General features: G+C 35.3%; 2 protein-coding genes across 2 annotated transcripts in view; both read left to right on the top strand.

Moving 5' to 3' along the window:
* The first annotated feature begins 1,150 nt into the window (after window positions 1-1,150).
* The window catches only part of LOC140163116 (uncharacterized), a 42,048-nt gene continuing 17,568 nt past the window's right edge, over window positions 1,151-25,630 (top strand). Inside the window, exon 1 of the mRNA XM_072186494.1 lies at window positions 1,151-1,579. Coding sequence (XP_072042595.1) covers window positions 1,439-1,579 — 141 coding nt within the window. The 5' untranslated portion in view covers window positions 1,151-1,438. The remainder of the gene's footprint in view (window positions 1,580-25,630) is intronic.
* LOC140153768 (stromelysin-1-like) lies at window positions 6,114-25,566 on the top strand. The gene is made up of 8 exons (XM_072176624.1): window positions 6,114-6,305; window positions 9,320-9,591; window positions 11,463-11,740; window positions 12,863-13,021; window positions 16,163-16,485; window positions 17,872-18,016; window positions 18,540-18,797; window positions 23,573-25,566. The coding sequence occupies exons 1-8, from the start codon at window positions 6,276-6,278 to the stop codon at window positions 23,803-23,805; spliced, it is 1,698 nt and encodes a 565-aa protein (XP_072032725.1). The 5' UTR covers window positions 6,114-6,275; the 3' UTR covers window positions 23,806-25,566.

Below are 25,630 nucleotides of genomic sequence, written 5' to 3' on the forward strand. Positions count from 1 at the left end.
ATAATAATAATAACACTAATACTACTACTACTAATAATAATAATAACACTACTTCTAATAATAATAAGTTGTAGTAAATCATTGATGTACTGAAAATCGGTTGAAAAAAGTGGTTCATGACATCTTTGCTTATAACTTTAAAAACCACAGTATAGGCTCTATAAATCTTTTTATTGAATGGCCTCAAATGAAATGGCCATATAAGTTCATATCAGAGGATGTCCATGCCAAATAATTATTTAATAAAACGTGTTGCAGAGACATCGTACGTATACTTAGAGTGAAGTATTTCCTGAGTTGATTTTAACCTGTCAGATTTGATATGTCAAAAAACTGTCAAATGTCGACTCTTGCATGTTCTGTTAAACGTTAAATATAAGACAACACAAACTGTTCTTTTATTTTTGTTAAGATATAGTAATTCAATTATGATCAATTCTTATTTTACTATAATGGTGTCTACATATGACAAATAGTGCTACTGTTTTCATATTATGTTTCCCGAAATCTACGTATTTCCACTTTTTCCGTTGAAGTGGACAATAAATAAGTAAAGCTTTACAGAGTTCTAAAACAGATACAAACTTACATGCAATACACTTATCCAAATTAACTTTTCACGCGTGAACGTAAAGTGTTTGTATATGTTTTAACCAAAGTAATAAAATAAGAAATCAACAATAATTGCATTAAGTTAATAGTCGAAAGATTACCCTCTATCATCATTGTACATACATGCATGTCTTGATCTTGCCCAACAAACAATAGGCACTGTATGCCAAGGGTGAATTATCCAGCTATTTCAGGATTTAACTCTATACCACTTTGCCAAAAACATATGAACTCAGTTTGGCAAAATCCCATATTTCTTATTTTGATCAAAGTTTAATTAAGTATGAATTTACATTCAAGAGTCAATTTATAGTATTAGGTGCTGTATTAAAGAAAGGCGTGCCAACAATATACATGTCCTATTAGCAATAAAAGCTGAAAAATAAGAACGGTCCATAACCAGATTTTCCGTGACTCCAATTTTATCTCAGTCTAAAAATTATATTTAAAGACAGCGCATCCGCTCTTATAGAATTTTGCTTGTTGTTGATTGGTTCAAAGTAATTAGTAGTTCCTGAGTCAGCATGACTACTCAGGCTATCGGGGGAAGAGGGGTTGTGACATTATCGTACCAGTTGCTGGCAACTCTGGCTCTAAGTTAGGAACTTTACCGGTGAAGGGCAAGAAGCAAGAACACTTCGAGCCACAGATTCATGCACTTAACTTCAACTTAGTGTAAGAAACAGTGGACTCGGACATGAAACCATCTTCACTTCCTACAGCGTCTGAAAACTAAACATAGCATCTACCATTTGAATTGGACTTACATGAAACGCTGGATCTTTATTAGAAATTTGTGGAACTACTAGAGGAACTATCATTAACAATGCGGTATATAGAATATATTTTAAAGTTGCTCACTTTAAGTGTAGCATGGACATACACCTTAGCCCAGTCTACCTTGTCTACACCTGTACCAAATAGCAATGATGATGATTTTGATCCAATGGATTTTGAAGAAGCACAGGTAAATTTTACGTAAAATAATCTTGGTATATTTGAAGGCTTCGGATATATACGTCTTTATTTTATTCGTGAACTCATTTCAGCCGAGAAAATTGTCATAATTCTTCATGGTTTAGGGTAAGCTATTTGTTATCCGTAACTCGATTCCATTCCACGCACACCTCACCATTGCTAACCATTTAACAAGCTGACCTTTTGTTTTCCACTCATTATCTCCACCCTAGCTGCTATCTTTCAGTCCATTGTGTGTCTCGTGTAACCCTATTCTATTCAACCCATTTAACTGTTATTCGTCATCATGATAATCAGCAAGTCAGAAGACCAAGAAACAGATGAAGAGACCATGGTGAATATCAGCAATGAGTTGAAGGACTCATAAAGTATGAATATCTGTGTATATTATTTGCATTTTTATTAACATCCTAAAACTAATTATTGTTGTCATATGAGCTCATATGAACTAGGTTGATGTTTATGTACAGGTATATGTAAACAGGTGTATTTCTTTTTACAGGATGTTACCGTTTTTTCCTTAATTAGTGATTATACAGCGGGAGTAATAAAACAAAGATACAGCATCATCGTATCATGCATAGAATATAATCTTTTTGTTTAACAACTATAACTTAAGATCAGTGACGATCTCTAAGTAGTGTTTACGGTTAAGCAATTTAGGAAAACATGACTCCCTTTCCTGAGGGATCCTCATATCAACTAACCTTACCATTATTTACTCATAATTCAATAGATAGGTACAGGAAGACAATAAGCTAAAATGCTCATTTCATACTTCAGTTTGTAGCGACGAGCGGTCGACTTACAGCCAATGAGGTGTACTTTCTTACGCAGCAACTAAACGCTTCAACTTATATACTAGGTTAGTTATCAATCGCTTGTTACTAGCGAATAGAGTATGAAATTAGCATTTATTATTGTTAATGTTATTATTTTACAGAAAACATTACATACAGTAAAATAATGAATTTAATCATTAAGCTGTGTAATCGTATAATTGATCATTATCTTCGCTCTCTGCAGGATTTGTGTTTCAGCGTTATTTGTTTGGTTTAACTACACCTGCTTTGCATATTTTTGTTTTTATTATTATTTAACAATTATTTTATCTATGACTGCTTATTAAAGTTCGGTTTATGATGTAAGTAACTGTGGAAACTGCAATAAACAAAGGCGCGTTACATGTTGAACTTAATTGGAAGGAAAGGTCGCGCTGACTCAACTTATTAAAAGGAAATTATGGTCAAAACGGGACCAAAAACGTTAGGTTATTGCCAAGTTTTCCATTTCAAAATTGCTGCTCTTTGCAGCTGACAATCCACGTGCTGTCTTTAATGGGAAAGGGATACAAGGTCTGTTTTAATTAATGACGTATTTCCGAATTCCGCCTTAAAAGTTAACAAGTTTATCGGCTTTGAAAACACCATGGCTGTGTGTGAACTTGTGACCATTTTTATGATGTCTATGAATACACGTATATGCTTATGTGAGTCCGACCCCCTCAAATGGGGTTGGGGTGGGGGGGGGGGGGGTGTATCATACAGATTCAGAAAATGTAGTTTGGCCATTTCTGCATGTAGGATGTACTGTTCTTGAGTTATGTTTCATTACCTAGGTAAAACAGCAAAATAGAGCAAGTACAAATTGAAGTTTATTAATATTGACCTATTTTGATGCATTACGTAGGTAACGAAACATCCTAGATTGTTCAAAATTATCTTTATTTGAATTGTTATATTAAAACAAAGATTTTGACACATATTTTGACAAAATTGGAGAACTTTGATATTTTAACTTTGTTACTCTGGTTGGTAGTCTCCTGATGAAAGTCTAAGTTTTGACCAAAACTTTGTAAACGAGTGAATTTCGTGTTTGAGCTAGACCAAATTAGAACACTAATGTTTTTGCTTGCCAGCCTCTAAACACCCTCCTGGACAACATATCCAAAAAGGACAAAATAGGACACAGGGGAAAAATGGTAATTTACATATATTTAAGCCCAATTTTGAAATTTGAGCCCTACATTAGCGGCCATTTTGGAAATATGCAAATTACCATTTTCCCCCTATATCCTTTTTGGATATGCTGCTCATGAGGGTGTTTAGAGCCACTATCAAGCAAAAACATTCGTGTTCTAATTTTGTCTAGGTGCGCCCATTATTTTACTTAAATTGACTCGTCTATTGCGATCATAGGTTTAAGCAATTAATGTTATTCTATAGAGGAACTTTCATATTAAATAGATTAACAAATCATTAAAAATAATTTGCACGAAAATAATGGTTTCATTAAGAAAATCGTAATTTCCGCTAAACTGTATTGTTAATTATTAGAATTCGAAAATGTTCACGAGGAAGCACAGTTGAACATAAATTCTCTAACTGTCATGTTACCAAAATAAAAAATTTTAAGATGAGGATTATTACTAATTAACAAATCACCATTACAGTAACATATAATAATAATGAGACAACCCTAATTAATACGGGTTATATCCCGGGTTATATTGGTGTGATATGAGAGAAACATGGAACAAGACAGCATTAATCTACACAGCTGACAAAATCTGGCATATTTTCAAAACTTGCACATCTATATTTAGTGCGAACGTCACAATTTGTGATTTATAACAGACTTATACATTGAGTCATCGTCCTTACAGGGGAAATGATACATGTGAAATTTTATTAAAAGAATCAAACCTTATATTGTATCAAAATGAACGGATTCAATGATTAACAACTCTTGCAGGGCCTCTTTGTTTCCTAAAGAAATTAACATTCAGTTTGGATCGCTTATGTTGTTTGTTTGCTCTTGTAAATTCCTGTTCAATATATAAATTGAGAAATCCAAAATGATATAGTATTGCTATGTTTAAAAAGTGAGCTATTTTACCTTTCTAAATATGCATAATAGGAAAGCATTCATTTGCTTTTCAATCTTATGTTGCCTATCTATTCACAAAAGTTGTTAAAAATGCAACCAAATTTATTTTGAATATGCAAACGACATAACAGTTTACAGGCAAAGTATGAAATATTTGTGTCTGGCAATGTTTTGTAGACTTTTACTATTCTTGTGATTGCAATGATAAGATCTTTCCAATTAGCTTAGGTTTTAACACCGGAAGAATCAGCATTATTGCAAGTATTAATAGACAAAGGTTATTTATAGTTTACACGGTATAAAACCCTAGATCTAAGCGTGACTATGTGTCTTTAGTCAAATTAGAACAATAATCTGAAATTGTATAGTTACGTGATCACTGTTGCACCTGTTAGGCGCTATTTCGCCAAATAACAAAAGAATATACATCAAAAAGATGTGATGTTATATCACAGCTATCTCTCAGCTGAATCATAGCTGAATTGATAGAACGTCGAACTTATCTCTAATTAGTTACATTTTAGATCTTTTTTCTTCCAAGATCAACAAGAACATTAGGTGCAAATGATATCAATAGAACATATAACATGCAGTGTTAACTTGGGCCACATGTTTTAGAATCGAATTCAAGGTCAACACGTTAAAGTCTAAGTCACTATTTTAAAATCGTAGAAAACAATTTTTTAACCTGAAAACCATCCTACGTTTAAGCCTTAGATCGTTATTGTCTACGCAATGGATGGCCAATTAATCAAAAGATCCTTTAAGGAAGGATATTTTAAGGGAAAAATATTTTGTAAGATTTGAAACAGTCATCTAGAATTTAACGTTTTGGACACGATTCTGAAATGAATTCAAAGGGATGATAGAGTTATTAGTAAAGATAAATATAAACTAACTTTAAAATTAAATATGTCCAAGAACGGGAAACATTTGTGTTGTTCTATTGATCTAGGCCCACATATTTTACATTTTTAAAGAAAATGTTTGGATGTATTATAATAGACCATTATAAAACGGCAACTTTCTTGAACATACAACAAAAGCAAATTTACAAGCGTAACTTGCTTTCATATGAATATTCATACATTGTATAGAAAATTCTTACTTGTCATTAATCAGATTCTTTCAAATGTCAACTAAGCAATAAAAATAAAAAATTAAGCTCACATAATCATATGATCTTGTTCTGAACTGAAAAGACATGACCTTAATGCAACATTCCAAAGATTGCATAAAGGTCCACCTACGCACCTGTCCTATGTCCACAAAAATACTTTTGGCCAAAGTTACTGCGATTCCAAATTTTGCAAAACGAATGTACTTTACAATATTGTGGATAAGATTGTATGATTAATAGGCAAAAAAGTAACGTACTAACGTGAAAATTCTTCAAAATTTTAATTCCTTTACTGTTTTTGAAGTTTGTATCGACTTGATTGATACAATTACAATATGTAACATTAATCTGCAGCTTACTGTTTCTGCTTTTTTATTCTTGATCGATATGTGACGCAATTTTTTTTTATCTCAATTGCCCTAATGTTTCATTACGCATTGCCTTCCTCTCTTTTATTTAATTAAACAGAGTATTTCTCTTTTATCATTTAATCAACCAATTAATCAACCAATCAATCAACCAACCAATCAATCGATATATTGATCAACAGACCGATTGATCGATTAATTGCCATGGATTAGCTTTCGTAATCTAAGGCATTTAATGCAAGTACTCTGAAAGATGAAACTTTTCCAGATGTTTGAAGACGCCGCCATTTACAGTGAGAAAGAAAGACATGGTGTCTGGCAGTTCAGGCCAAGATCTGGTAAGCCCACAGTTATAAATAACATATCTTAACTTAGTTGAGGCATAATACAGTGGTCTTGTGTGCACATATTTAAAACCATTGGTAGTTTTTGCATTGAAGTATTTATATCCTTTTTACCTACGGATATTAGTTAATCAATTTACCTATTACCTTGTGCACCTCTATGTGACATGTGATAGACCAGAGGTTCCTCACAGTAGCTAAAACAACCTTTGGTTAACCCAACATATGTTGCTAATTAACAGGTTTCCTTTAATTTGTGCCTGATTTCACATGTTAAATGCTTTGGTTATATAGTTGGAAGTGATCATTCCAAACGCCCACATTTCCTAAACCAAGATGTCAAACGTATGGATATTTTAATTAAAGCCATATTATAACATTTGCTGAGGAAGACGCCCTCACTGAATTTTTAAAATTCCTTTTTTACACGATTAAATTGTGCTTTATTAAACCAATATACCCTGCAAAAATCAAGACTCTAGGTGCTGTAGTTTTGTCAAAATCCGAGATTTTGAATAAAACGCCGGATCCGGCGCTTTATTATTACGATGGAATTATAAGTCGAACGCATACACGATGTTCATAACACACAGTACGTACACGGCGTGCGGGACGGTGATATACACAACAAAGGGTCGTACCACAACATGACCGAAGGAGTGGTACGTATTGGCGACATGTGCGCTGGTAGTAAATTCAATTTTCTTTGCTTTGCCGTAGTTGTTCGGCTCAAAAATAAAAGGGATATATCTGACAGTAAAAGCTAACATTTTATGGCAAAGAAATGTTAATCTATTTTGTTTGAAAATGTTATAATATGGCTTTAAGACAGTTGTCTTATCAGAATATAGGTCGTCCGATTGGGATCTAGAAGTTTATGTCCAACATGTCCAAACTTAAAGCTATCAGAGAGAAAAGCATACATTTGTATAATTTATGTAGACAATTGTAACTATCATGTACGGTATATCTTGAGATTTTGGGTTTTATGGAAAATATGTATATACATTCTGCTCTTTTGCACGGACGACGGTTCGTTTCTGAAAGCCCATATTACTGACAGCACGTGTGATTACGTCAATGTTTTTGAGCGCCTGCTCTTGTGTTTGTAGAAATAACACTTAAATTTTAAACTTAAAAAAGGAATATTGGTTTGACCTGATCAAATGCTAGTTAGCGAAAAGTGAAACATAAAAATATTAATATTAAACATAAACGCGTACAAAGATTCGACCATAGTTTTATTGCATTTGAAAATAACGCAAGATCTTTCAAATCGGGCGACTTATATTTGAATGGTATGTTCGATCAATAAATAAGGATATAACAGACTTCTGAAAGCGGGACATTTTATCTATTAAGACAATCTTGCTAGACGGTGGCATTTTCAATTGACATCAAAATAACGCTGGTGCGACAACATAATTAACAAAAAAATTGTGAAAAAAGTTGTGATAATAGACCGTCTACATCCGCTACATAGTCCTCAGGTTCATAAGTCAAAAGAAAGATGCGCTAATCCTATTAAAGGTGCGCTAGTCCGAAAAGTTTACTAATGCATTGTACCCTAACACCTAATCCAAACCCTTAACCTAGCACTAACCTTACTTTCGGACTAGCAAACCCTTTTAATGCTTCAGACTAACGAACCGGTTTTTTTTCGGACAAGAGAGACTTATTCTTGGACAAGTGAACCTTAGGACTAGCGATGCATACCAGATAGACGACCATTGATAAACATCTGATGCACCGAGATTATATGAATGGATGCACATAATGGCAAATAAATTGAAGAGGAAATCAGGCACAAAATTAACCCTATGAGAACCACCTGCCTATTGGTCAAAAAGGAGTTTTCATTATCAATTGGACCAATCAGGAACATTGTTAGAATAATTTCACCACGCACAAAAATGGGGGTTAATTATTTGCAAAACTCCATTCTGATTGTTGATTAAAATGAAGATATCATGTAATTGACCAATCAGAGGCAATGTTAGATCGGCAGGTAGTGCTCAGGGGTTAAGGAAATATGAACGTTACACAGACCACTGCCAAGTACGAGAATGAAGATTAAATGAAGGACACAACTACCTTACAGCAATCATGGCAATGTTCAAGGCCAATTCACCATCGAAGTGGTTACGTAATTCTCTTGGTTACCGGATCACGCTATTTTGGTATGCCTTCAAGTGCCATATACTTTGTGTGATGATTGTTTCGATCGTGATTCATTACTCAAGCGCGTGATTCCGCTGACATAGTAACATTACGTAACTTCGCTCGTGAATAAAGATGAAACATTGCGGAATGCATCGGTTTCAAGACATAACTTTTCAATAGGTATGTTGACGACACCTGCTGCCTGGTAGAGGAATGGGAGATCAAGTAGACATAGCTTAGATATAGTGGTAGAAATGCAGGTAATATAATAGTTGGCAAGGAGATGTGAACAGAAGTTGAAGCCTGGCTTATCATGCTTATATCAACGGCTATGTTTTGCTGACGTGTGCATGAAAGTATTGCATTATGGCACAGTATCTGTGATTATAGTAAAGGAATGAGCAAAACAGACGACTGGTAGATCATACTATGTTTTATTTATTTATTTCTATTTGTTTTGGATTGTTTTATGTATGCTGTTTAGGAAAATAAAATATTGCGTGGATGAAGAAATGTTCCTTAAAGACATAGGAAATGCAAATATGAGAACGGTCGTATGCATACATTGCACAATATATTTACTGATATACCATTTTCACCCTGATGTGACAGTGACATCAATGCGTATATCATTGGGTGCAGCTTCAAATCACTAGCGTTCGCTCAAAGTGCTGGCGTAAGCATACGCGAGCTAAAAAACGCCTCATAGATTCGCGCGCGAAACAGCTGCCTCAACGCAATGATAGCACTGCCATATCAGGGCGACAAATGGTATAGCATGTCATTTAGCAACTTAAAAAACCAAAATTATTGAATAGACTCTGATTTCTTTCTTTATTCTGTAGAGCTATCTTGAAAAATACAACTATTTCCATGGGCCAATGCCCCTGAATCTCAAGGAGCCTGCCGATATGGAGGAAGCTATCGAAGAGATGCAAGACTTTCTGGGGCTTCCAGTCACTGGGGAATTGGATGCTGAGACCATGGCGAAAATAAGAGGTCCAAGGTGTGGGGTAGCGGACTTTATTGGACCCAGAAAGAATTCAAAGCTTGTGAGACGTAGGAAGCGCTACGCACTTTCTGGGCAGAAGTGGTCAAAAAAGTCCCTGAAATACAGGTAACGTGGGCCTTATTACCGTCTGAGGTGTGCTAAGGGTTGATTAAGTATTGTTGATCGAGGCAGGCAAAAAGTTCGAATTTCATTGTCTATATCAATATATTATTGAAAAATAACACCTTGATGTTTTGCAGAAGTTTTTGAAAACTTGCTTGATTAGTTGTTTATAATGAGTTATGTACGTTTTACGAAGGTGATGTGGTTTCAGTCCTATTTACAACATAACTCAAGAACCACAGGACCTAGTACAAAAGTATATCTGTGATATTTGAATCCTTCTACACGCTCGCTATATGAAATGATCAATGCAATATTTGCCAAATCTCACTTCCATTCGCAGGATGCTGCGAACGATCAAATCGAAATAATTGAAAATAGTTACTAACCTTAAGGGGGTACTACACCCCTCGATAAATTTGTGTCTATTTTTGCATTTTTCTCAAAACTAATAACATACTGGTAAAAAAAGTTATGTATATTATAGGGGCAAGGAATCCAATTACTACACTGGAATTTCAGGGACCGAAGACAAGCGGTTCTTTATTTATGATAAGAAATAAGGTACCGCTAGGATGTACCTCATTTCCTATCATATATACTGAACCGCTTTTCGTAAGTTACTGAAATTGCAGTGTGGTAATTGGAAACCTTGCCCCAATAATATACATAACTTTTGATACCAGTGTATTATTATTTTGTTGATAAAAATGCAAAAATAGTCACAGATTTACCACAGGGGTGTAGTACCCCCCTTAAAGCATAATATGATATGAGTGTAATCATAATGAGCAACCATTTAGGTTTCGAACAGATAGTCCCCTTTGTCCTTCAACATTATCAAGTGGGTGAATAAATATTCATAGTTTCTTTGTACTCGGGCGTAAAATGCAAGCACTAAATTTAGGCTAAGTTGTACAATTCTGGCGATTCACAATACGATGCGCCGCCAGCGGTTGCTCTTTCCATACAAATTTTTGACCTCCAGGGTTGACATCGCCGTTCTAGCCGTCATTGGATTTTCACGCGAATGTAGAAAACACTTCCACGAAGTACTAGTATTCCGTGTGATCAATAGATAGAAAATGGATTTACTACAATGGTGAATTATTTTACTACTACGCATTCGCTTGAAAGATCATTGATATTTAAACACACAATGACAATATGTTCCAGTGTTGTATTCGTATTACGCGGGCTTTAGAAGTTGACATAATTATTCCCATTACATGATTATGCACTGCGTATTTTGACCTCTCCCCCAGCAAACACTGGAGGCGCATCGTATTATGAATCGACCGAGTTGTTAATTGGTCACAATGGTCGGCACAGATCATACCGATCGTGTAAATCAAAAGTCTTCTCAGGTTTTTGAGCAAATGCTATCTTTAAATTATGAAGCGCCTTCTAGAAACAAAAGCACTGACTTCATTAAGGGTGCATAATATTTCCGATGCCGTCTGAACCACAACATGAGCGGAAAAATGTTTTAAAAAAATTGATTGACAACATTGCACTTAAAACAATATAAATTATAATTATTTCTATTATGACAAATTCCTTCCGGTCCAGTTTGTTTGTGTAAACGGTCGCTCCGTGTGGAGACACGCTTGGGTCCTGATGGGACCAGGCTCAAACAAAATACTCAAGCCAGGCTAAAAAGCCTATATAAGCCTGCTGGCCTGTATGGAAAGGGAAGTGAGAAACAGATTTGAAGACAAAGAACAAGGAAAAGAAGGCCACTCCCAACAATCAAGTTAACAATTTTACTGTCAGCTTTTGGGTCGAGAGAAAGTTGTTTCCATTCATTATATAATTATTGTTATGGTTGTTGACCATGATTAAATCCAAGTACATTTTATTCCTCTCTTCAGCATTAAGAATTATACACCAGATTTGCCCAAAAGTGACGTGAGTCGAATTATGAAAAACGCATTGCAAGTATGGGCCGATAAAACACCACTGACGTTTACTGAGACGAGCAGAGGCAGCTCTGACATTGATATCCTATTCGCGAGGAATGAACACGGGGACGGTTATGATTTTGATGGAGAAGGTGGAACTCTTGCACATGCGTATTTCCCGGGCGCTGGCATTGGTGGAGATGCACATTTTGATGACGACGAATACTTTACACACAATTCTTATAGAGGTATGTATTTTCATTAATTCCTTCATGGGTTACCTCAGATGCATTTTAACGTAATTTACCATGCGATTTATTCAAAAATAGACAAAATATTTGCAATTTGCGTAACAATCACAATTCTTCCCAATTCCGTGGTAGGACCAAGCGCTTTCGGCTGAGTCCTATCCCACGTTGGTCTTTTAAACCAGTAATCTGCTCTTGGGGTTGTTCTTCAGTGCCATGAATGTCTTATTTATAGTCTGGTGTGGATGTTATCATGGTTATAATATTTTTGTCATGTATTGAAATTTAGTATATATTTTGATGTTTTTCAATGCCTGTGCAATATTTGGTCAAAGTCAAAATTTTGTGTGCAATTGTTTTTGATGTCTTTAAAAGTTCTTAAAGTATTCAATCTTTTTTATTGTTTTAATATGCATGTTTGAATTGTAATTTTACATGTAATTTGGCCATCTGGTCACGATATGTGATAAAATAAAATACCGATAATAATAATAATAATAATATAAATAAATAACTATAGACAAGAACTATTTACTTTCAAAATCGCATACTTCGCGTTATGAATGCAAGCTAAAGAAAAACATGGGATCAAAGAATTATTATTTTATCTTACATATTGAGAGATTGGAGAGTTTTATAGCCTGGGTTTTTAAAACTGATGCTTTTTTTCAAATCAAATAATAAATATTCGATAGCAGCGAGATAGTAGAGTGTAGGACCTACGAGGTATTATTAGCCCCGGGTTATTAGCGCAAGGCCGAAATAGCGCACGTACTATTCACTAAAAAGCAAAAAGCTTACTAATCATAATAGAGAGTTTGCGATTTCAAAACGTCGAACGCCCGTACAATCTATTCAAAATCATTCTCTTGTGACTGGATTTTGAATAGATGTACGTGCGTACGAAACGTACGTTTGGAAATCACAACCTCTTTATTATGATCAGTAAGTTTTTAGCGGGTTCGCCGTCGGACAAGTTTAGAACTGTCAGTTCTAAACTTGTTGGACGGCGAACCCGCTAAAAACTTTCTAATTGTTATGAACTCCCAACGTAAAAGCCTACCCCACAATCAATTATGTTTCAAATACCGTGATAACGTTGCTGTAATTTCTTACAAATAGGAACCAATCTGCTCATTGTTGCTGCCCACGAACTTGGACACAGTCTAGGGCTTGCACATTCGTCCGATGAAAACGCATTAATGGCGCCATATTACCAAGGTTATCAACAAGGCTTCCGGTTATCATACGATGATGTACGTGGAATTCAAGAACTTTATGGTAAGTCGTAACATTAATACCATGTCGATAACAAAATCTCTGAACAAGTTCTTTAGGAATGTAGATTTTAACAGTCTGATGAAAGCACTAGCGTAGTGGTGAAACGTCACTAAAACGTGAGTAAATCACCTTCGTTTTTAGATGCAATTGTTCATAACGAACAAAATTCACATGTTGATAACCAGTTACCAATCACCTCTAAAATATACGGAAGTAACTAAGGGCCACGCGGGTTGCTTTGTAACGCAAGAAGTCAGTATCTTGTGATCACAAATCCCGACTTCTTGTGTTCCTGACTTAGCCAGTTTGAAATAAAGAGAAAGTAAAGATATCAAAATAAAGAAATAGTTAAGACAACTCAGGATCTCAAGAACTCATGAAATCTGTTCAATTTTTACGGCGTTGGTATTTTAACGTTAGTTATCTCGAGATCCTATTTTCTTGACTTAAAGTCAGGAACTCGTGAACTCAAGCCACACTTGAGTTCCTGACTTCCTGACTTCAAGTCAGGAACACAGGATCACGAGATCCTGACTTCATGACTTTAAAGTCAGGAACTTGTGAACTCAAGCTGCGCTTGAGTTCTTGAGTTCCTGACTTCATGACTTTAAAGTCAGGAACTCGTGAACACAAGCCGCGCTTGAGATCCTGACTTCACGACTTTAAAGTCAGGAACTCGTGAACACAAGCCGCGCTTGTGTTCACGACTTCCTGACTTTGAACTCAGGAACACAAGAAATCAAGCGCCGCATGAGTTCACGACTTCCTGACTTTGAACTCAGGAAGTCACGAACACAAGAACTCAAGCACGGCTTGTGTTCGCGACTTCCTGACTTTGTCGCGTGACCTATACCACCTGCTAGTCCAGGCTAGTCCAGGCGCTTGAGTTCTTGTGTTCCTGAGTTCAAGAAGAAAGCGCCGACAGAATGTCAAAATCGCTTGGATGGAAATGTTAATATTAACCCCTTTTCACAAATATAAACTCAAATTTGTATTCTAGTGAGTAAATTGTTGTTCTGGGACTCTCGAAATCGTAACCATTGAAGTGTAAGAGCAGTTAGTGCTGTATGAGCAATATGGTACAGTCCATATGCATTGATGTATGACGTCATTCTCCGAAACCGGTTAATACCTTTTTTTAGAGATGTTTGGTAACTGATAGCCAGACGATAATGCGGGTTTTATGCAATTTAAAGCAAATAATAGGATATTCCTGTATCACCGAGAATAATAAAGCACTTTTGCATCAATTTGTTATAATTACGTAACGACTGTTTGCATAAAATCATTAACATGTCAACAGGGGATGATCTGGCCGAACTACCCAGCAAACACAAAAACGTTTTAAATAAGTTATATTTTGGGTTTTGGTTTAGGTAAAAACGTTTTAATAACATTAAAATGTCGGGTTATATAAAGGTCATGAAATCGTTTTAAAACGTTTCGTATGAAAACACACTACAACAATATTTTTAAAATGTTTTCGAAATGTCATTGTAAACTATTTTTGCAAACATTTTTGGCGAAATATTTTGTCAACACTTAAATAACATTATGTTAAAATATTTGCACCCAGCAAACACAGAAATGTTCTTAAAATGTTTTTTACAAAACGTTTTAATAACATTTAAATGTCTGGTTATATAAAGGTTGTAAAAACATTTTAAAAACGTTATTGTAAATATTTTGGGCAAACATTTTTTGCACAATATTTTTTCAACCCCAAAATAACATTCTGTTTAGAATAATTTGTACCAAGTTTTCAAAAATGTTTTTGGAATGTTATTAAAACGTTTTTATACCCTTTATATAACCCGACATTTAAATGTTTTCTGTAAAACATTTGTGTTTGCTGTGCAGTAAATTACCAACAAATGTTTTTAATGTTATGAAAACGTTTTATACCATTAATGTACCCTTTATATAACCCGACATTTAAACGTTTTCTGACAACCTTTTATAACCTTTTGCAAATGATGTCGAAAACGTTTTGTGTTTGCTTGGTATTCAGTTCAAATAAATTAGTCAAGTCTATGTAAAACGCTTAACATGATTAAGGAATAATCATACTATGTTATGCAAAAGTATCGTAATTAATATCTGGTAAAATCGAATCAAACATAAACATACCTGATAAGTCATTGACTTGAATCGAATCGTTTTCTTTGCGGAATCTCTGCAACTATAAATCCGGCAAGGTTTCTCCGTGGGGTAATAGTCTATACATTTGCTGAAAGATTTTATGAGGTGACTCGTTATGAATAATATCATTTTTAGATAAATATAGAACAAAACAGGAACTTGTGTTTACTAATTCTTTCAAATTTAATGTAAATGGCCTTTTCAATCGAGAGAGACGCCTCAAAGTTTCTACCTGTCATACTTATGAAAAGATGCTTAAGGGCTGGGGAATGAACGTTTGGACAGTATTTATTGTGGGACATTAGAGCACATCAGACATATCGATTGCATTCTGAATACGAAGCATGTCATTCTGATATCAAATAATTGTGATTTTTGAAATTCGCAATTTAATACACATTTTATGGCAAATCATTAAAAATTGATATTTTTGATATTTAACAGTACTTGAAGTAAACTTTATAAATCTGATGATTTAAACTTAAAGTGTATGTAGGTGGGATGAAAAGCCGACGATCAATTGAAAATTTTGACCTTTCGTATTGAAGATATGGATTTTTCTTCAATATGAAAGGTCAAAATTTTCAATTGACCGTCGGCTTTTCCTCCCTGCTACATACACTTTAAGAATATGTCATTAGATTTATATAATTTACTTCGAGGACTGTTATATATCAAAAATTTGAAAAATATCAAATTTTTATAATTTGTCATAAAATTTGTATTAAATTGTCATTTTCAAAAATGAAAATTATTTGATATCAGAAAGACATGCTTCGTATTCAGAATGCAATTCGATAGGTCTGAGGTGCTCTCATGTCCCACAAAAAATACTGTCGAAACGCAATAAACGCTCATTTTAGATCCCTTAAAAACACAGTCGGCTTTAACGGCTTACAACCCGTACATTATTAATTGTTTGTCATTGTTATGTTTTTCACATTAGACCTAAATTAAGGATGTTGTACCGTTTTGTTGTCAACACTGTATCTTAAACAGGAAGGGCACCTCAAAATAAACCGAAACCTCCCAGTCGCCCTAATACACCAAACCGACCACCACAAAGACCAGAACAACCTCAGTGGCCAGAACAAAGACCAGGACAACCAGGACAACCAGATTGGCCTCAGTGGCCTCCTCGCAGACCAGAACAACCACCACATAGACCAGGAAATCCAGAACTACCTCCACATAGACCAGGAAATCCAGAACTACCTCCACATAGACCAGGCAATCCAGGACAACCTCCACAGGGTCCAGATCTATGTGCTGCAACCTTTCAAGCAGCAATGCATTTCGACGGCATGGTCTATTTATTCCAGGTAGGTTATAACCCAAATCGGCATTAAAATCAGCAATGCATTGTGGTACAGTTTTGGTGCACGTTGAACTCTGACCTGTTTTTTTGGGCGTACAAAATATTGTTTCAAATGTTTTACTAGAATAAAAAATAGTTTTCTCACCAATGATTTAGTGTAATTATAACATTATTACAGTAATAAGTGAATAAATCATAATTTGTAATACCGATGTTGCTTATAGACATTAAGTTACAAAGGCATACACTTAAGAATAAATAAAAGCATCTTTAAGCCTGATTCATACTCCCTATATTCGTCGTCGATTATTTGCTGAATTAAGTATTCGTTATTATATCTGTTTCAATTCATTTAATTTTCAAACGAAGGCTTGTTGACGGAAAATCACTTTGGAAATTAAACATGGCTGAAATAGAATGTATTCGAATCAATCCTTTTAAACTGAAATAGAATGAATCCAAAGCTTATCACATTCTGCACACGGTTGTTTGATGTATATAGAATTATTGGATTCATTATTAACTAAATGCAAACTATAGATGGCGCTGTTTATCCTAAATCATATTTCTTTATTTGCAAGGGGTACGTGATTAATACTGCCATTAAAACAGCTAGAATAGGTGAAACAAGCAACAAGGACATTTTTTAAACATATTTTATCAAACAATAAAAGGAGTTATTTGTATTAAAAGCTTGAAAAAGTTATTTCCAGTAACTAAATAGCGCCACCAATTTTGTCATTTATAGATACATTTTTTAACCGGAATAAGCTATAAAAATGCTATAAAAGTGAATAATTTTGTAAAAGAGGGTAAATTTAAGTTGAGAATGGCTCAAAAGCATCTGTATACATTAGCATGATATCACATTTAGCTGTTTAAGCCTAAAATTTGGTTGGTTGTACATGATATTTTGTTTGAAAAACATCAAACAACCGTGTGCAGCTATAAGAGTGACATGATACGACCTTGAATATATTTCTATTCAATTATTTCATTCGGATTGATTATGTGGTAAATTCAACAAGACATTTAAGAAATTGAAAATATCAATGGTTGTTTCTCATGAGTGTCCACTCAAAAAAGTATCCATTAATAGTTCTTATCATTCATGAAACAAACATTAAGTTGCGTTTCATTTCTTGTGTACCTGCAAGTGTTTTAATAATCACAAACTTATAACGAGTAAAAGGCACTTATGTGCGCATGATGATCAAAAATGGCGCATAAATTATAGGTAATAACGAGATTCCACCCATATGAAATAAATTCACCCTTACGAACAGGTCAAGTCGTGTGGCTATCTGCTCAATGTAAACGAATTCTTACCTCACTAAAAACGCGCAAACTTGTTAACTAATATCTACTCTTTTCATATCTTTTCGTTCAGGGAAGTCAATACTGGATGATGGAAGAGAATGGAGTTATACCACCTGGTTATCCAAAACTAATTACAAGCAACTGGATCAACGCGCCTACCAATATTGATGCTGCAATCACACTCCCGTCAACTGAAAATGTGGCTTTCTTTAAAGGTATGTTCTAAATCTGTCTGTTTTATAGACCCTAGAAAGAAGTGTTAACTTCATGAATCTCTGTGAAGAGTATCCTTTGGCCTAGATAAGAGCCAACGTTGTGAATGAAAGTTGATAAATTGTGTTTCCTAACGATCAAGTACAACTGGATGCCGTTTTGACTGAACTTTCTATTGGGAAATAACATTACGCAAATGTGTTTATAAAAGAAGTTATAAATGTGCAGGTCAAAAGAGGTTATCCGTGTTCTGTAAAGTTGCATATCCTATCAGCGAGTGCTATACCTTGTATAGGACTTTCAAAAGAAGTACCTGCATGTGCAACCATGACTGTTTCAAAATAGCCCGCCAAAGTCATGCAGGTAACTCCGAGGCCATGCATTGGATTGGTCTAAATGAGGAATACTACAGGAACCGGCGCCTAAGTCACATATGAGTAAATGGATAACCTCTATTCACTTTTATATTAACTACAATTATTTCACACAAAATAATTGACGTAAATTTTGCTTTATTCTTACCAGGTAATAAATGGTACGAGTACAGAGGTTCATTCTTGTTCCGTCAAGGAGATCTTGCCAGTCTGGGTCTTCCGATGAACGTAAGACGTCTTGACGCTGCCCTTATCTGGGAAGCAAATAATATGCCCTATTTCTTTACTGGAAGAGATTACTACAGATATAACGAACGTTTGGGTCGTGTAGATCGAGGGTATCCAAAGCCGATTACGCCAAATTGGGTCGGAATTCCAGGAAATGTTAATGCTGCATTTGGATATCAAGGTAAGCAGACTTTCCATTATGTTTATTTACTTTGTACTTATGTAATTTATTGTTAATGTGTATTTTAGTTGTAAGTTATTTGACGTGTATTACTAGACATGAGCTATATATAATTAAAGACAGAAAAAAAAAAAAAAGACTAGTTTGTGTCTGACTTCAGTGTCAATCAATCTCCCTACGACCCTTGATTCGTTAATAGCGCGTAAAAGGTCGATTCTTCTGGTGCGGATCAGAGAAAAGGAATCGCTAAAAATTGCGAAATATTACGTACTTTTACAAGGCAAAATGCAACTTTTCTAGGCATTGTTGACACGGTGCCTTCGGGAAAGAAAGTTTCCTTCTATAAAGACCTAACTTTTGAGATGGTTTGTATATTTGAAGGTAAAAAATTAAGAATAAGACGACCGGTTTTACCGCCGCGTTCAGCGACTTATCATCACGACACTTGTGGTTAAATGCCGCTAATAGGCCTGGGTGATGCATGGAAATACGACGGGTAACTATTTGACTGCATTAAAATCGCTGAAATTGATCGAGTTATATATATAGCCAAAAAAGTACTTTTTAGGGTTTGATGCTTCCAAATGGTATATTTTCTCTCATTATATGACATTTTTGTTGTAATAGTACCAAAATTCATACGCACGGTTTCGGTTTTTAGTGAATATTCGCCCTACCATATTGTAACTTTCAGCTTCGAGGGCGCGCTGCCATTTTAAGGTGTTTACGGTTCAGTGCGTTAAACCAAGAAAAGTGTCAGGTCAACCTATGTTGAGTTTTAGGTGTTTACGGTTCAGTGCGTTAAAACAAGAAAAGTCTCAGGTCAACCTATGTTGAGTTTTTGATTATTTGGCATCTAACTCATATAGTTTCACCTGATATCAGTGGCATGTGAGAGTTCCGAATATGAGAAAATTCCACCCGAAATTAGCCATTTTCCCATTGAAACCCGTGTAATACATAATTAGTGGTATTTAACCTTGTAAACAAACCGTGCTCGAGTTTAATTGACAGATGACGTCAGACGCAAACTACATGTAGTCTTTTTAATTCTGCCTTCAATTATATGTGACCGTACAGCACGAATGAGCCGTAAATGTCCTCAATTGTATTCTGAGTTACAGTGTAAAATGGGCATGAAGGTCATATCCATAGGTATTTCAATTTGGTGCTACGTGTATCTCATTAAATGAGGTACACGTAGCACCCAATTGAGGTACCTATGAATACGACCTTCATGCCCATTTTACACTGTAACTCAGAATACAATTGAGGACATTTACGGCTCATTCGTGCTGTACGGTCACATATAGCATTTATTTGAGATGCACGTTGTTCCTGCTTCATGAAAGTCATTATTTGTAAAATGATTGATACAATATTTTGTAAAGTACACAATTCGTCCTGAATACCTTAGATCGAAGCCACGGAAACCCCGCATCGAAAATTAAATTTATTTTGTAAACTATATACATTGCAATATATAACTCTATTATAGGAGCAATTAACAAAAACAAAGAAACAAACACACACACCCGCACACTCCACCCATATACACTGCTATATTCCTATTGCTGCCTATCCAAGAGGTACATCCTGCCCAGCTACTTTCTGGCTACTGTACTGTAGAGGGGATTTCGATGTGTATACTTCTATTTCTAGAGTACACACACGGGTACACTAGAGTACCAAGGGAGTAGCTGGGCAGCAGTATACCTTTAGGGCGGCGGCAATATGAACCAGGAAATGTATACATCTGGTTCATACACTGCAAATAATTATTACACAACTGTTGAGTAAAAGTTGAACAGTGTAACAAAATGTGTAAACCGAACTCAATGCTGATTGAATTGGATTCGGATTGAGTAAAATATCATCAATATTGAGTTTCATATGACTCATTTTGTTGCCATATTCCCTTTTTACTCAACATTGAGTAAATTTTACTTTTGTTTACTTAGAGTGTTACTTAGAGTTTGCTTCCAAAATGAAACAAACCTTTACCTTTAGAGTGTTGTACATATACAATGCGTCATGATGAGTAAACGGATGCAGATACCCATTTTTAGAAGTATTCGTAAGGAAGATACGTGGAAAAAAATCTGGTCAAGGTTATTCATAAACAGTTATTTTCATACTTATTGAAATTGAATTTGGTTTGAAGGTGGATTTAATTAGCTAAAACCCAGTATTTTTGTAAGACTTTTGGTTAGAAGAAAGGCTTCCATACTCAACTTTTTGCAATGATATGTGCCCATCCATCTCAAACCTCTCGTAAAGTCAGCAAATTGTATTTCGAGTTACAGTGCAAAATATGCCTAGAAGTTGTATTCATATGTCCCTAATATTTGTCCGACATGTTTCTCATTTTAGTCCAGTCAAACACCAATCTTTAAGAAAACAAATTTGACCAGGGGCCGACTTTACGAGCGTTTCGACCTGGACGTTTACATATTTGGTTAAATAGATATCAAATTAAGATAAACTGACCTCAAAAAGAAACTTATAATTTTTCACAAGGTCATATCTTAAAATCCTGTTCATAACAATGAAGCAAAATGGCACACAGGATTACTTCAATACTCTACTCTAAACACTGGTCAGTAACCAAACAGTTGTCCAACTGACATAAAAGCAAAATGTACTGACATGGAACAGCTTCCTGAACCACAATCACAGCCAAACAATTGGCACACAACACAAGAAATCTGTGAGTAAATGGAATAATCCCCTGTGTAAAGATCTTGTACGCATTCTCATAGATTTCTTTTGCTGGGTGCCAATTATTCGCCTGTGAATGTGGTCCAGAAAGCTGTTCCGTGTCAGTGCATTTTGCTGTTGTGTCAGTTGGACAGCTACTTGGTTACGGACGTGTGTTTAGAGTAGAGTATTGAAGTAATTCTGTGTGTATTTGTTGTTCATTTTCATGGACAGGATTTTTAGATATGACCTTGTGAAAAATTATAAGTTTCTTTGTGAGGCCAGTTTATATAAAGTAGACTTGTGACAGAATGAGCTATAGATGGTTTACTGTTTAAGATCAGAAATAAGTTGGCAAAATAAGCTAGTTAAGTTGTCATCACTGTTTAACAGAATTCATGAAGAAAGCGAAATGTCCGCTCTAAGCACGCAGTGTCATCTGCCCATTACAGATCGAATTCCGATTACAATTACCCATTACAAAGCGTCCGGGTGATGAGTATTATCAAAATAAACTCCTCAACAAAAGTTTGGAAAGTTTTTTCAAGCCTCTATATCTCATAGTGCATCATCGTATTGCATATCAATGGATAGATACTTTATTCCCCTTTAAAATGACACCACATTTGAAACAATCATCTTTTTCATGCGTGAGTACACGTCTTGTAAATGTAGTGGGGTCGCAAACAGAATGTGCCAAATTGTTCAGTATTCTGTGCTCAAACAACACTAGTCACTAACCTCAATAGCGGGTGGAAAACCCATACGCAGCCACAACAGCCAGACAACTCCTCCTTAAGCTCCTCATCAGCCTAGTCACACGTTGCTGTTGGATGGCATTCCATTCTTTTACTAGGATTCGTTGCAGGTCATTCAATGGCGTTACATTGGCTACTCTGGCACGCACAACACGACTAAGCTGGTCCCACAAGTGTTCAACAGGGTTGAGGTCTTGGCTGATGGCAGGTCATTCCATTCTCTTTACTCCCATAATCTGTAGGTAGTCGTTGACTACCCTGGTTCTGTGGAGGAGATCGTTGTTATCTTTTGAAGGATTGCATTAGGGTCCAGATTGTGAAGATATGGTATTGCAGCTTGCTGCACCAAATAATGGTTAATTTGGCACATTCTGTTTGAGACCCCACTACATTTACAAGACGTGTACTCATGCGTGAAGAAGGTAATTGTTTCAAACTTTTGTTGAGGATTTTATATTTATATCAAGTGTATATTATACAAATATTAACTGTCTAAGAGTGTGATGGTCGAAATATAATCACGAGGTGAAAGATGGATTGTTCCGTTCCACGAGCCGGAACGGCGAGTGGAATGGAACAATACATCTTTCACCGAGTGATTATATTTCGACCATTACACGAATTTAAGACAGTTAATATTTATTTTATATCACTCATACATTAATTCTGTTGCTCAAAAATACTATTTAAGATAGGGAATGCATTTTTTCATCAACATAAACACCATGTTTTGCCGTGACATACTCAACATTTTGGTGTCCACCCCATATCTAAATCGGCGAGGCTAAGAGACAGCATACGGCTTGGCGCAGGCGCACTACGGCGCAGGGCTTTGATGGTAAAAACTATCACACGGAGAGGCTGATGGTAAAAATGATAAATGGCTATCAACCAATGAACTGTCTAGAATTTATGTATGAGTGATATAATAGGTGCTTTCTTAGGGGGTCAAGAATATACGGGGTGGGGGCATTGAATTTTTACACCAGTTATAAAATTACTAAGGGTTTGTGACTATCCAAAGTTTCTCGCGCTTTACCTGCGCATTATTTCTTTACACTTTAAAACAATCAAAATGTGTGCACAATCTATAGTTACAATCAAGATTTTTGCGCGCTCCACGAGACAAGGAATAATTTGTTCAATCCTCGAAAGAGGGTCATAAAAATTGACTCCAGTCACCGATATATTCATGACCCTCCCTTCCAAAGAGAATGGAAGCCACTTATTTAAGACCAGGTTAAAACAAGTTATGATAAATAACACCTAATGTGTGTACCGTGCTCAAAAATGGTTTTTAATTCCTTTTTTGTACAGGTTTCACTTACATTATCAAAGGACAAAGTTATTACAAATTTGACAACAATGCTGTAAGAGCAGTCGCCGGTCCACGGGACTTTGGAGCTGATGTCTTAAACTGCAGAGTCAGAAGAGGCCTTCTTCGAGCAATGAACTTGAAAGCCGGTAGCGGGGTCGACAAATATACCGCACAACTTACAACAGTTCTATTTTCCTTGATTTTTACTCTTGGATACCTATTGCTTTTATGATATTAGAGCAATATAAAACAGTTAAACGAAAACATTTCGTTTTGCTATGTTGCACCCAATACGGGATATATCACATGATGCAGTGTATTAAGGAAACCGTTGTTTCTTGACCATTGAGGTGTTGGACACTTTTAAGTGTCCTAAGTTTTGAGGATGACGAGCACTGATTAGGGATGTACCATTTGATTACGGGGGAGCATGGGAGTTTGGGTTGGGCAGAATTATTTTCGCCACCTTTTTGATTTTCAACATTAATGTATACCTTTACACAGAGTTGGGTAGCGATTTTGTACTCATCAGTGTTGTTTTCGTCTCACTAGTGGGCGAAATTTTTGTTTTTCAAAAAACTTCCATTCATACCCCTGGAAATCCAATGGTGTGCTCCTTATTAAGGAGCCATAATTGGATACCAGAACACTCTATCAACACGTTGGGCGAAAGTTACAAATATAAACTTGGACGTCTAACTGAACTGGCGTTGTAGCACCCTCAACGACCACTATCTACATCTGTTTACAAGTAAAAGGCTACCTTGTTTTCTGTTTGTGCAAAAAGGCAACAATGTAAAAGAGTATACCTAACTTATTGCATTGTGCACATGATATTATTCAAACATACCTAGAAGATCATTCAATCGTTTACTTATCAGTGCTCGTGATTTGAATTGACCTTTTTGGTAAATTCCAAAAGTTTCTTTGCGAGTACACCTGAAATGTCGTCATTTGACGTCAGTGCCGATGCGAACATTGTTTAGCGAACATCGTTACTGCACATTGGAAGTCGGCGTGACGTCAAATGACGACATCTCAGGTGTACTCGCAAAGGCTTATGGGATTTACCGAAAAGGTCAATTATAATCCCAGGTTAATACAATGGATGCAGAAACGAATCACCCGTTTAATTTGCATGTGGTACGTCCTAGATTGGCTGCTGTTTGGACTTGTTTTAAGAAATTAATGGAAACAAAGAAATGCATGTGTACATTTTATGATGAGACAAATGTTGAAATAGATGCATTTGTAGGATTGTAGAGATTAGACTTGATTAGATGTTTTGAAATCCAAAAATACAAATGTTTATTTGAAAAAAATTGCATAAACTATAACAATGTTCCATCCAATTTTTACGGAAAGGACACTATTAATGATAAAATAATTGATAGCCCGTAACTTCATCATCTATGTATAAGAAGTTCACGCTCTATTTTTATATTAAAATATATTAAAAGGATAATAAAAATGTAATAAAAAATAATCCACAAAAGTATTTTAATGGTGATTACTACATAAAGCTAGAAACTACTAAAACTAGGTTGCAGAAAATAATAGTTATTTCATTGGAATGTTTTGTTCAAAAATGGAGAGATATATATGGTGGTGTAGAGCTTGATACTTTTCTCAAGATTTTCCTTCCAACAATATTTTGAGGTGTACATTTGTTGTTTATTTTCATATAATACTAATCGGAATGAGAAGTTGAATTTATATGTATAAAGTCAGTTTAATCAAAAAGATTTGAGATTTAAAGGGACATATATTTTCTTTTCTAGTCCATTATTTTATAGGAATATACTAGTATAAAGATACAAATGCTGTTCACAAGTGTTAGGTAGAAAGCATTCTATCAGAATTTATTTTTGTTCTGAATATTCAAAGAAACGATATCGTACTAATATATAAATAATAGCAATATTATGTAAAACATATGATTATTATCCATGTGCAATAAAATCATTACATTTACGAATTGTTTATACAAATATGCTCCTCCTGTTTGTTTGTTTTTTATTTGGCTGAGTCTTTTACTATTGCATTGCTTTAAAAGT

Source organism: Amphiura filiformis, chromosome 1 (genome assembly GCF_039555335.1).
Source record: "Amphiura filiformis chromosome 1, Afil_fr2py, whole genome shotgun sequence".
NCBI lineage: Eukaryota > Metazoa > Echinodermata > Ophiuroidea > Amphilepidida > Amphiuridae > Amphiura > Amphiura filiformis.

Bases quoted from the DNA above. Each gene is read 5' to 3' on its own strand.
- LOC140153768 (XM_072176624.1), top strand. From the start codon at position 6,276: ATGGTGTCTGGCAGTTCAGGCCAAGATCTG. The intron at 11,741-12,862 runs GTATGTATTTTC...TCTTACAAATAG, and splicing joins TACACACAATTCTTATAGAG to GAACCAATCTGCTCATTGTT. The intron at 16,486-17,871 runs GTAGGTTATAAC...CTTTTCGTTCAG, and splicing joins GCATGGTCTATTTATTCCAG to GGAAGTCAATACTGGATGAT.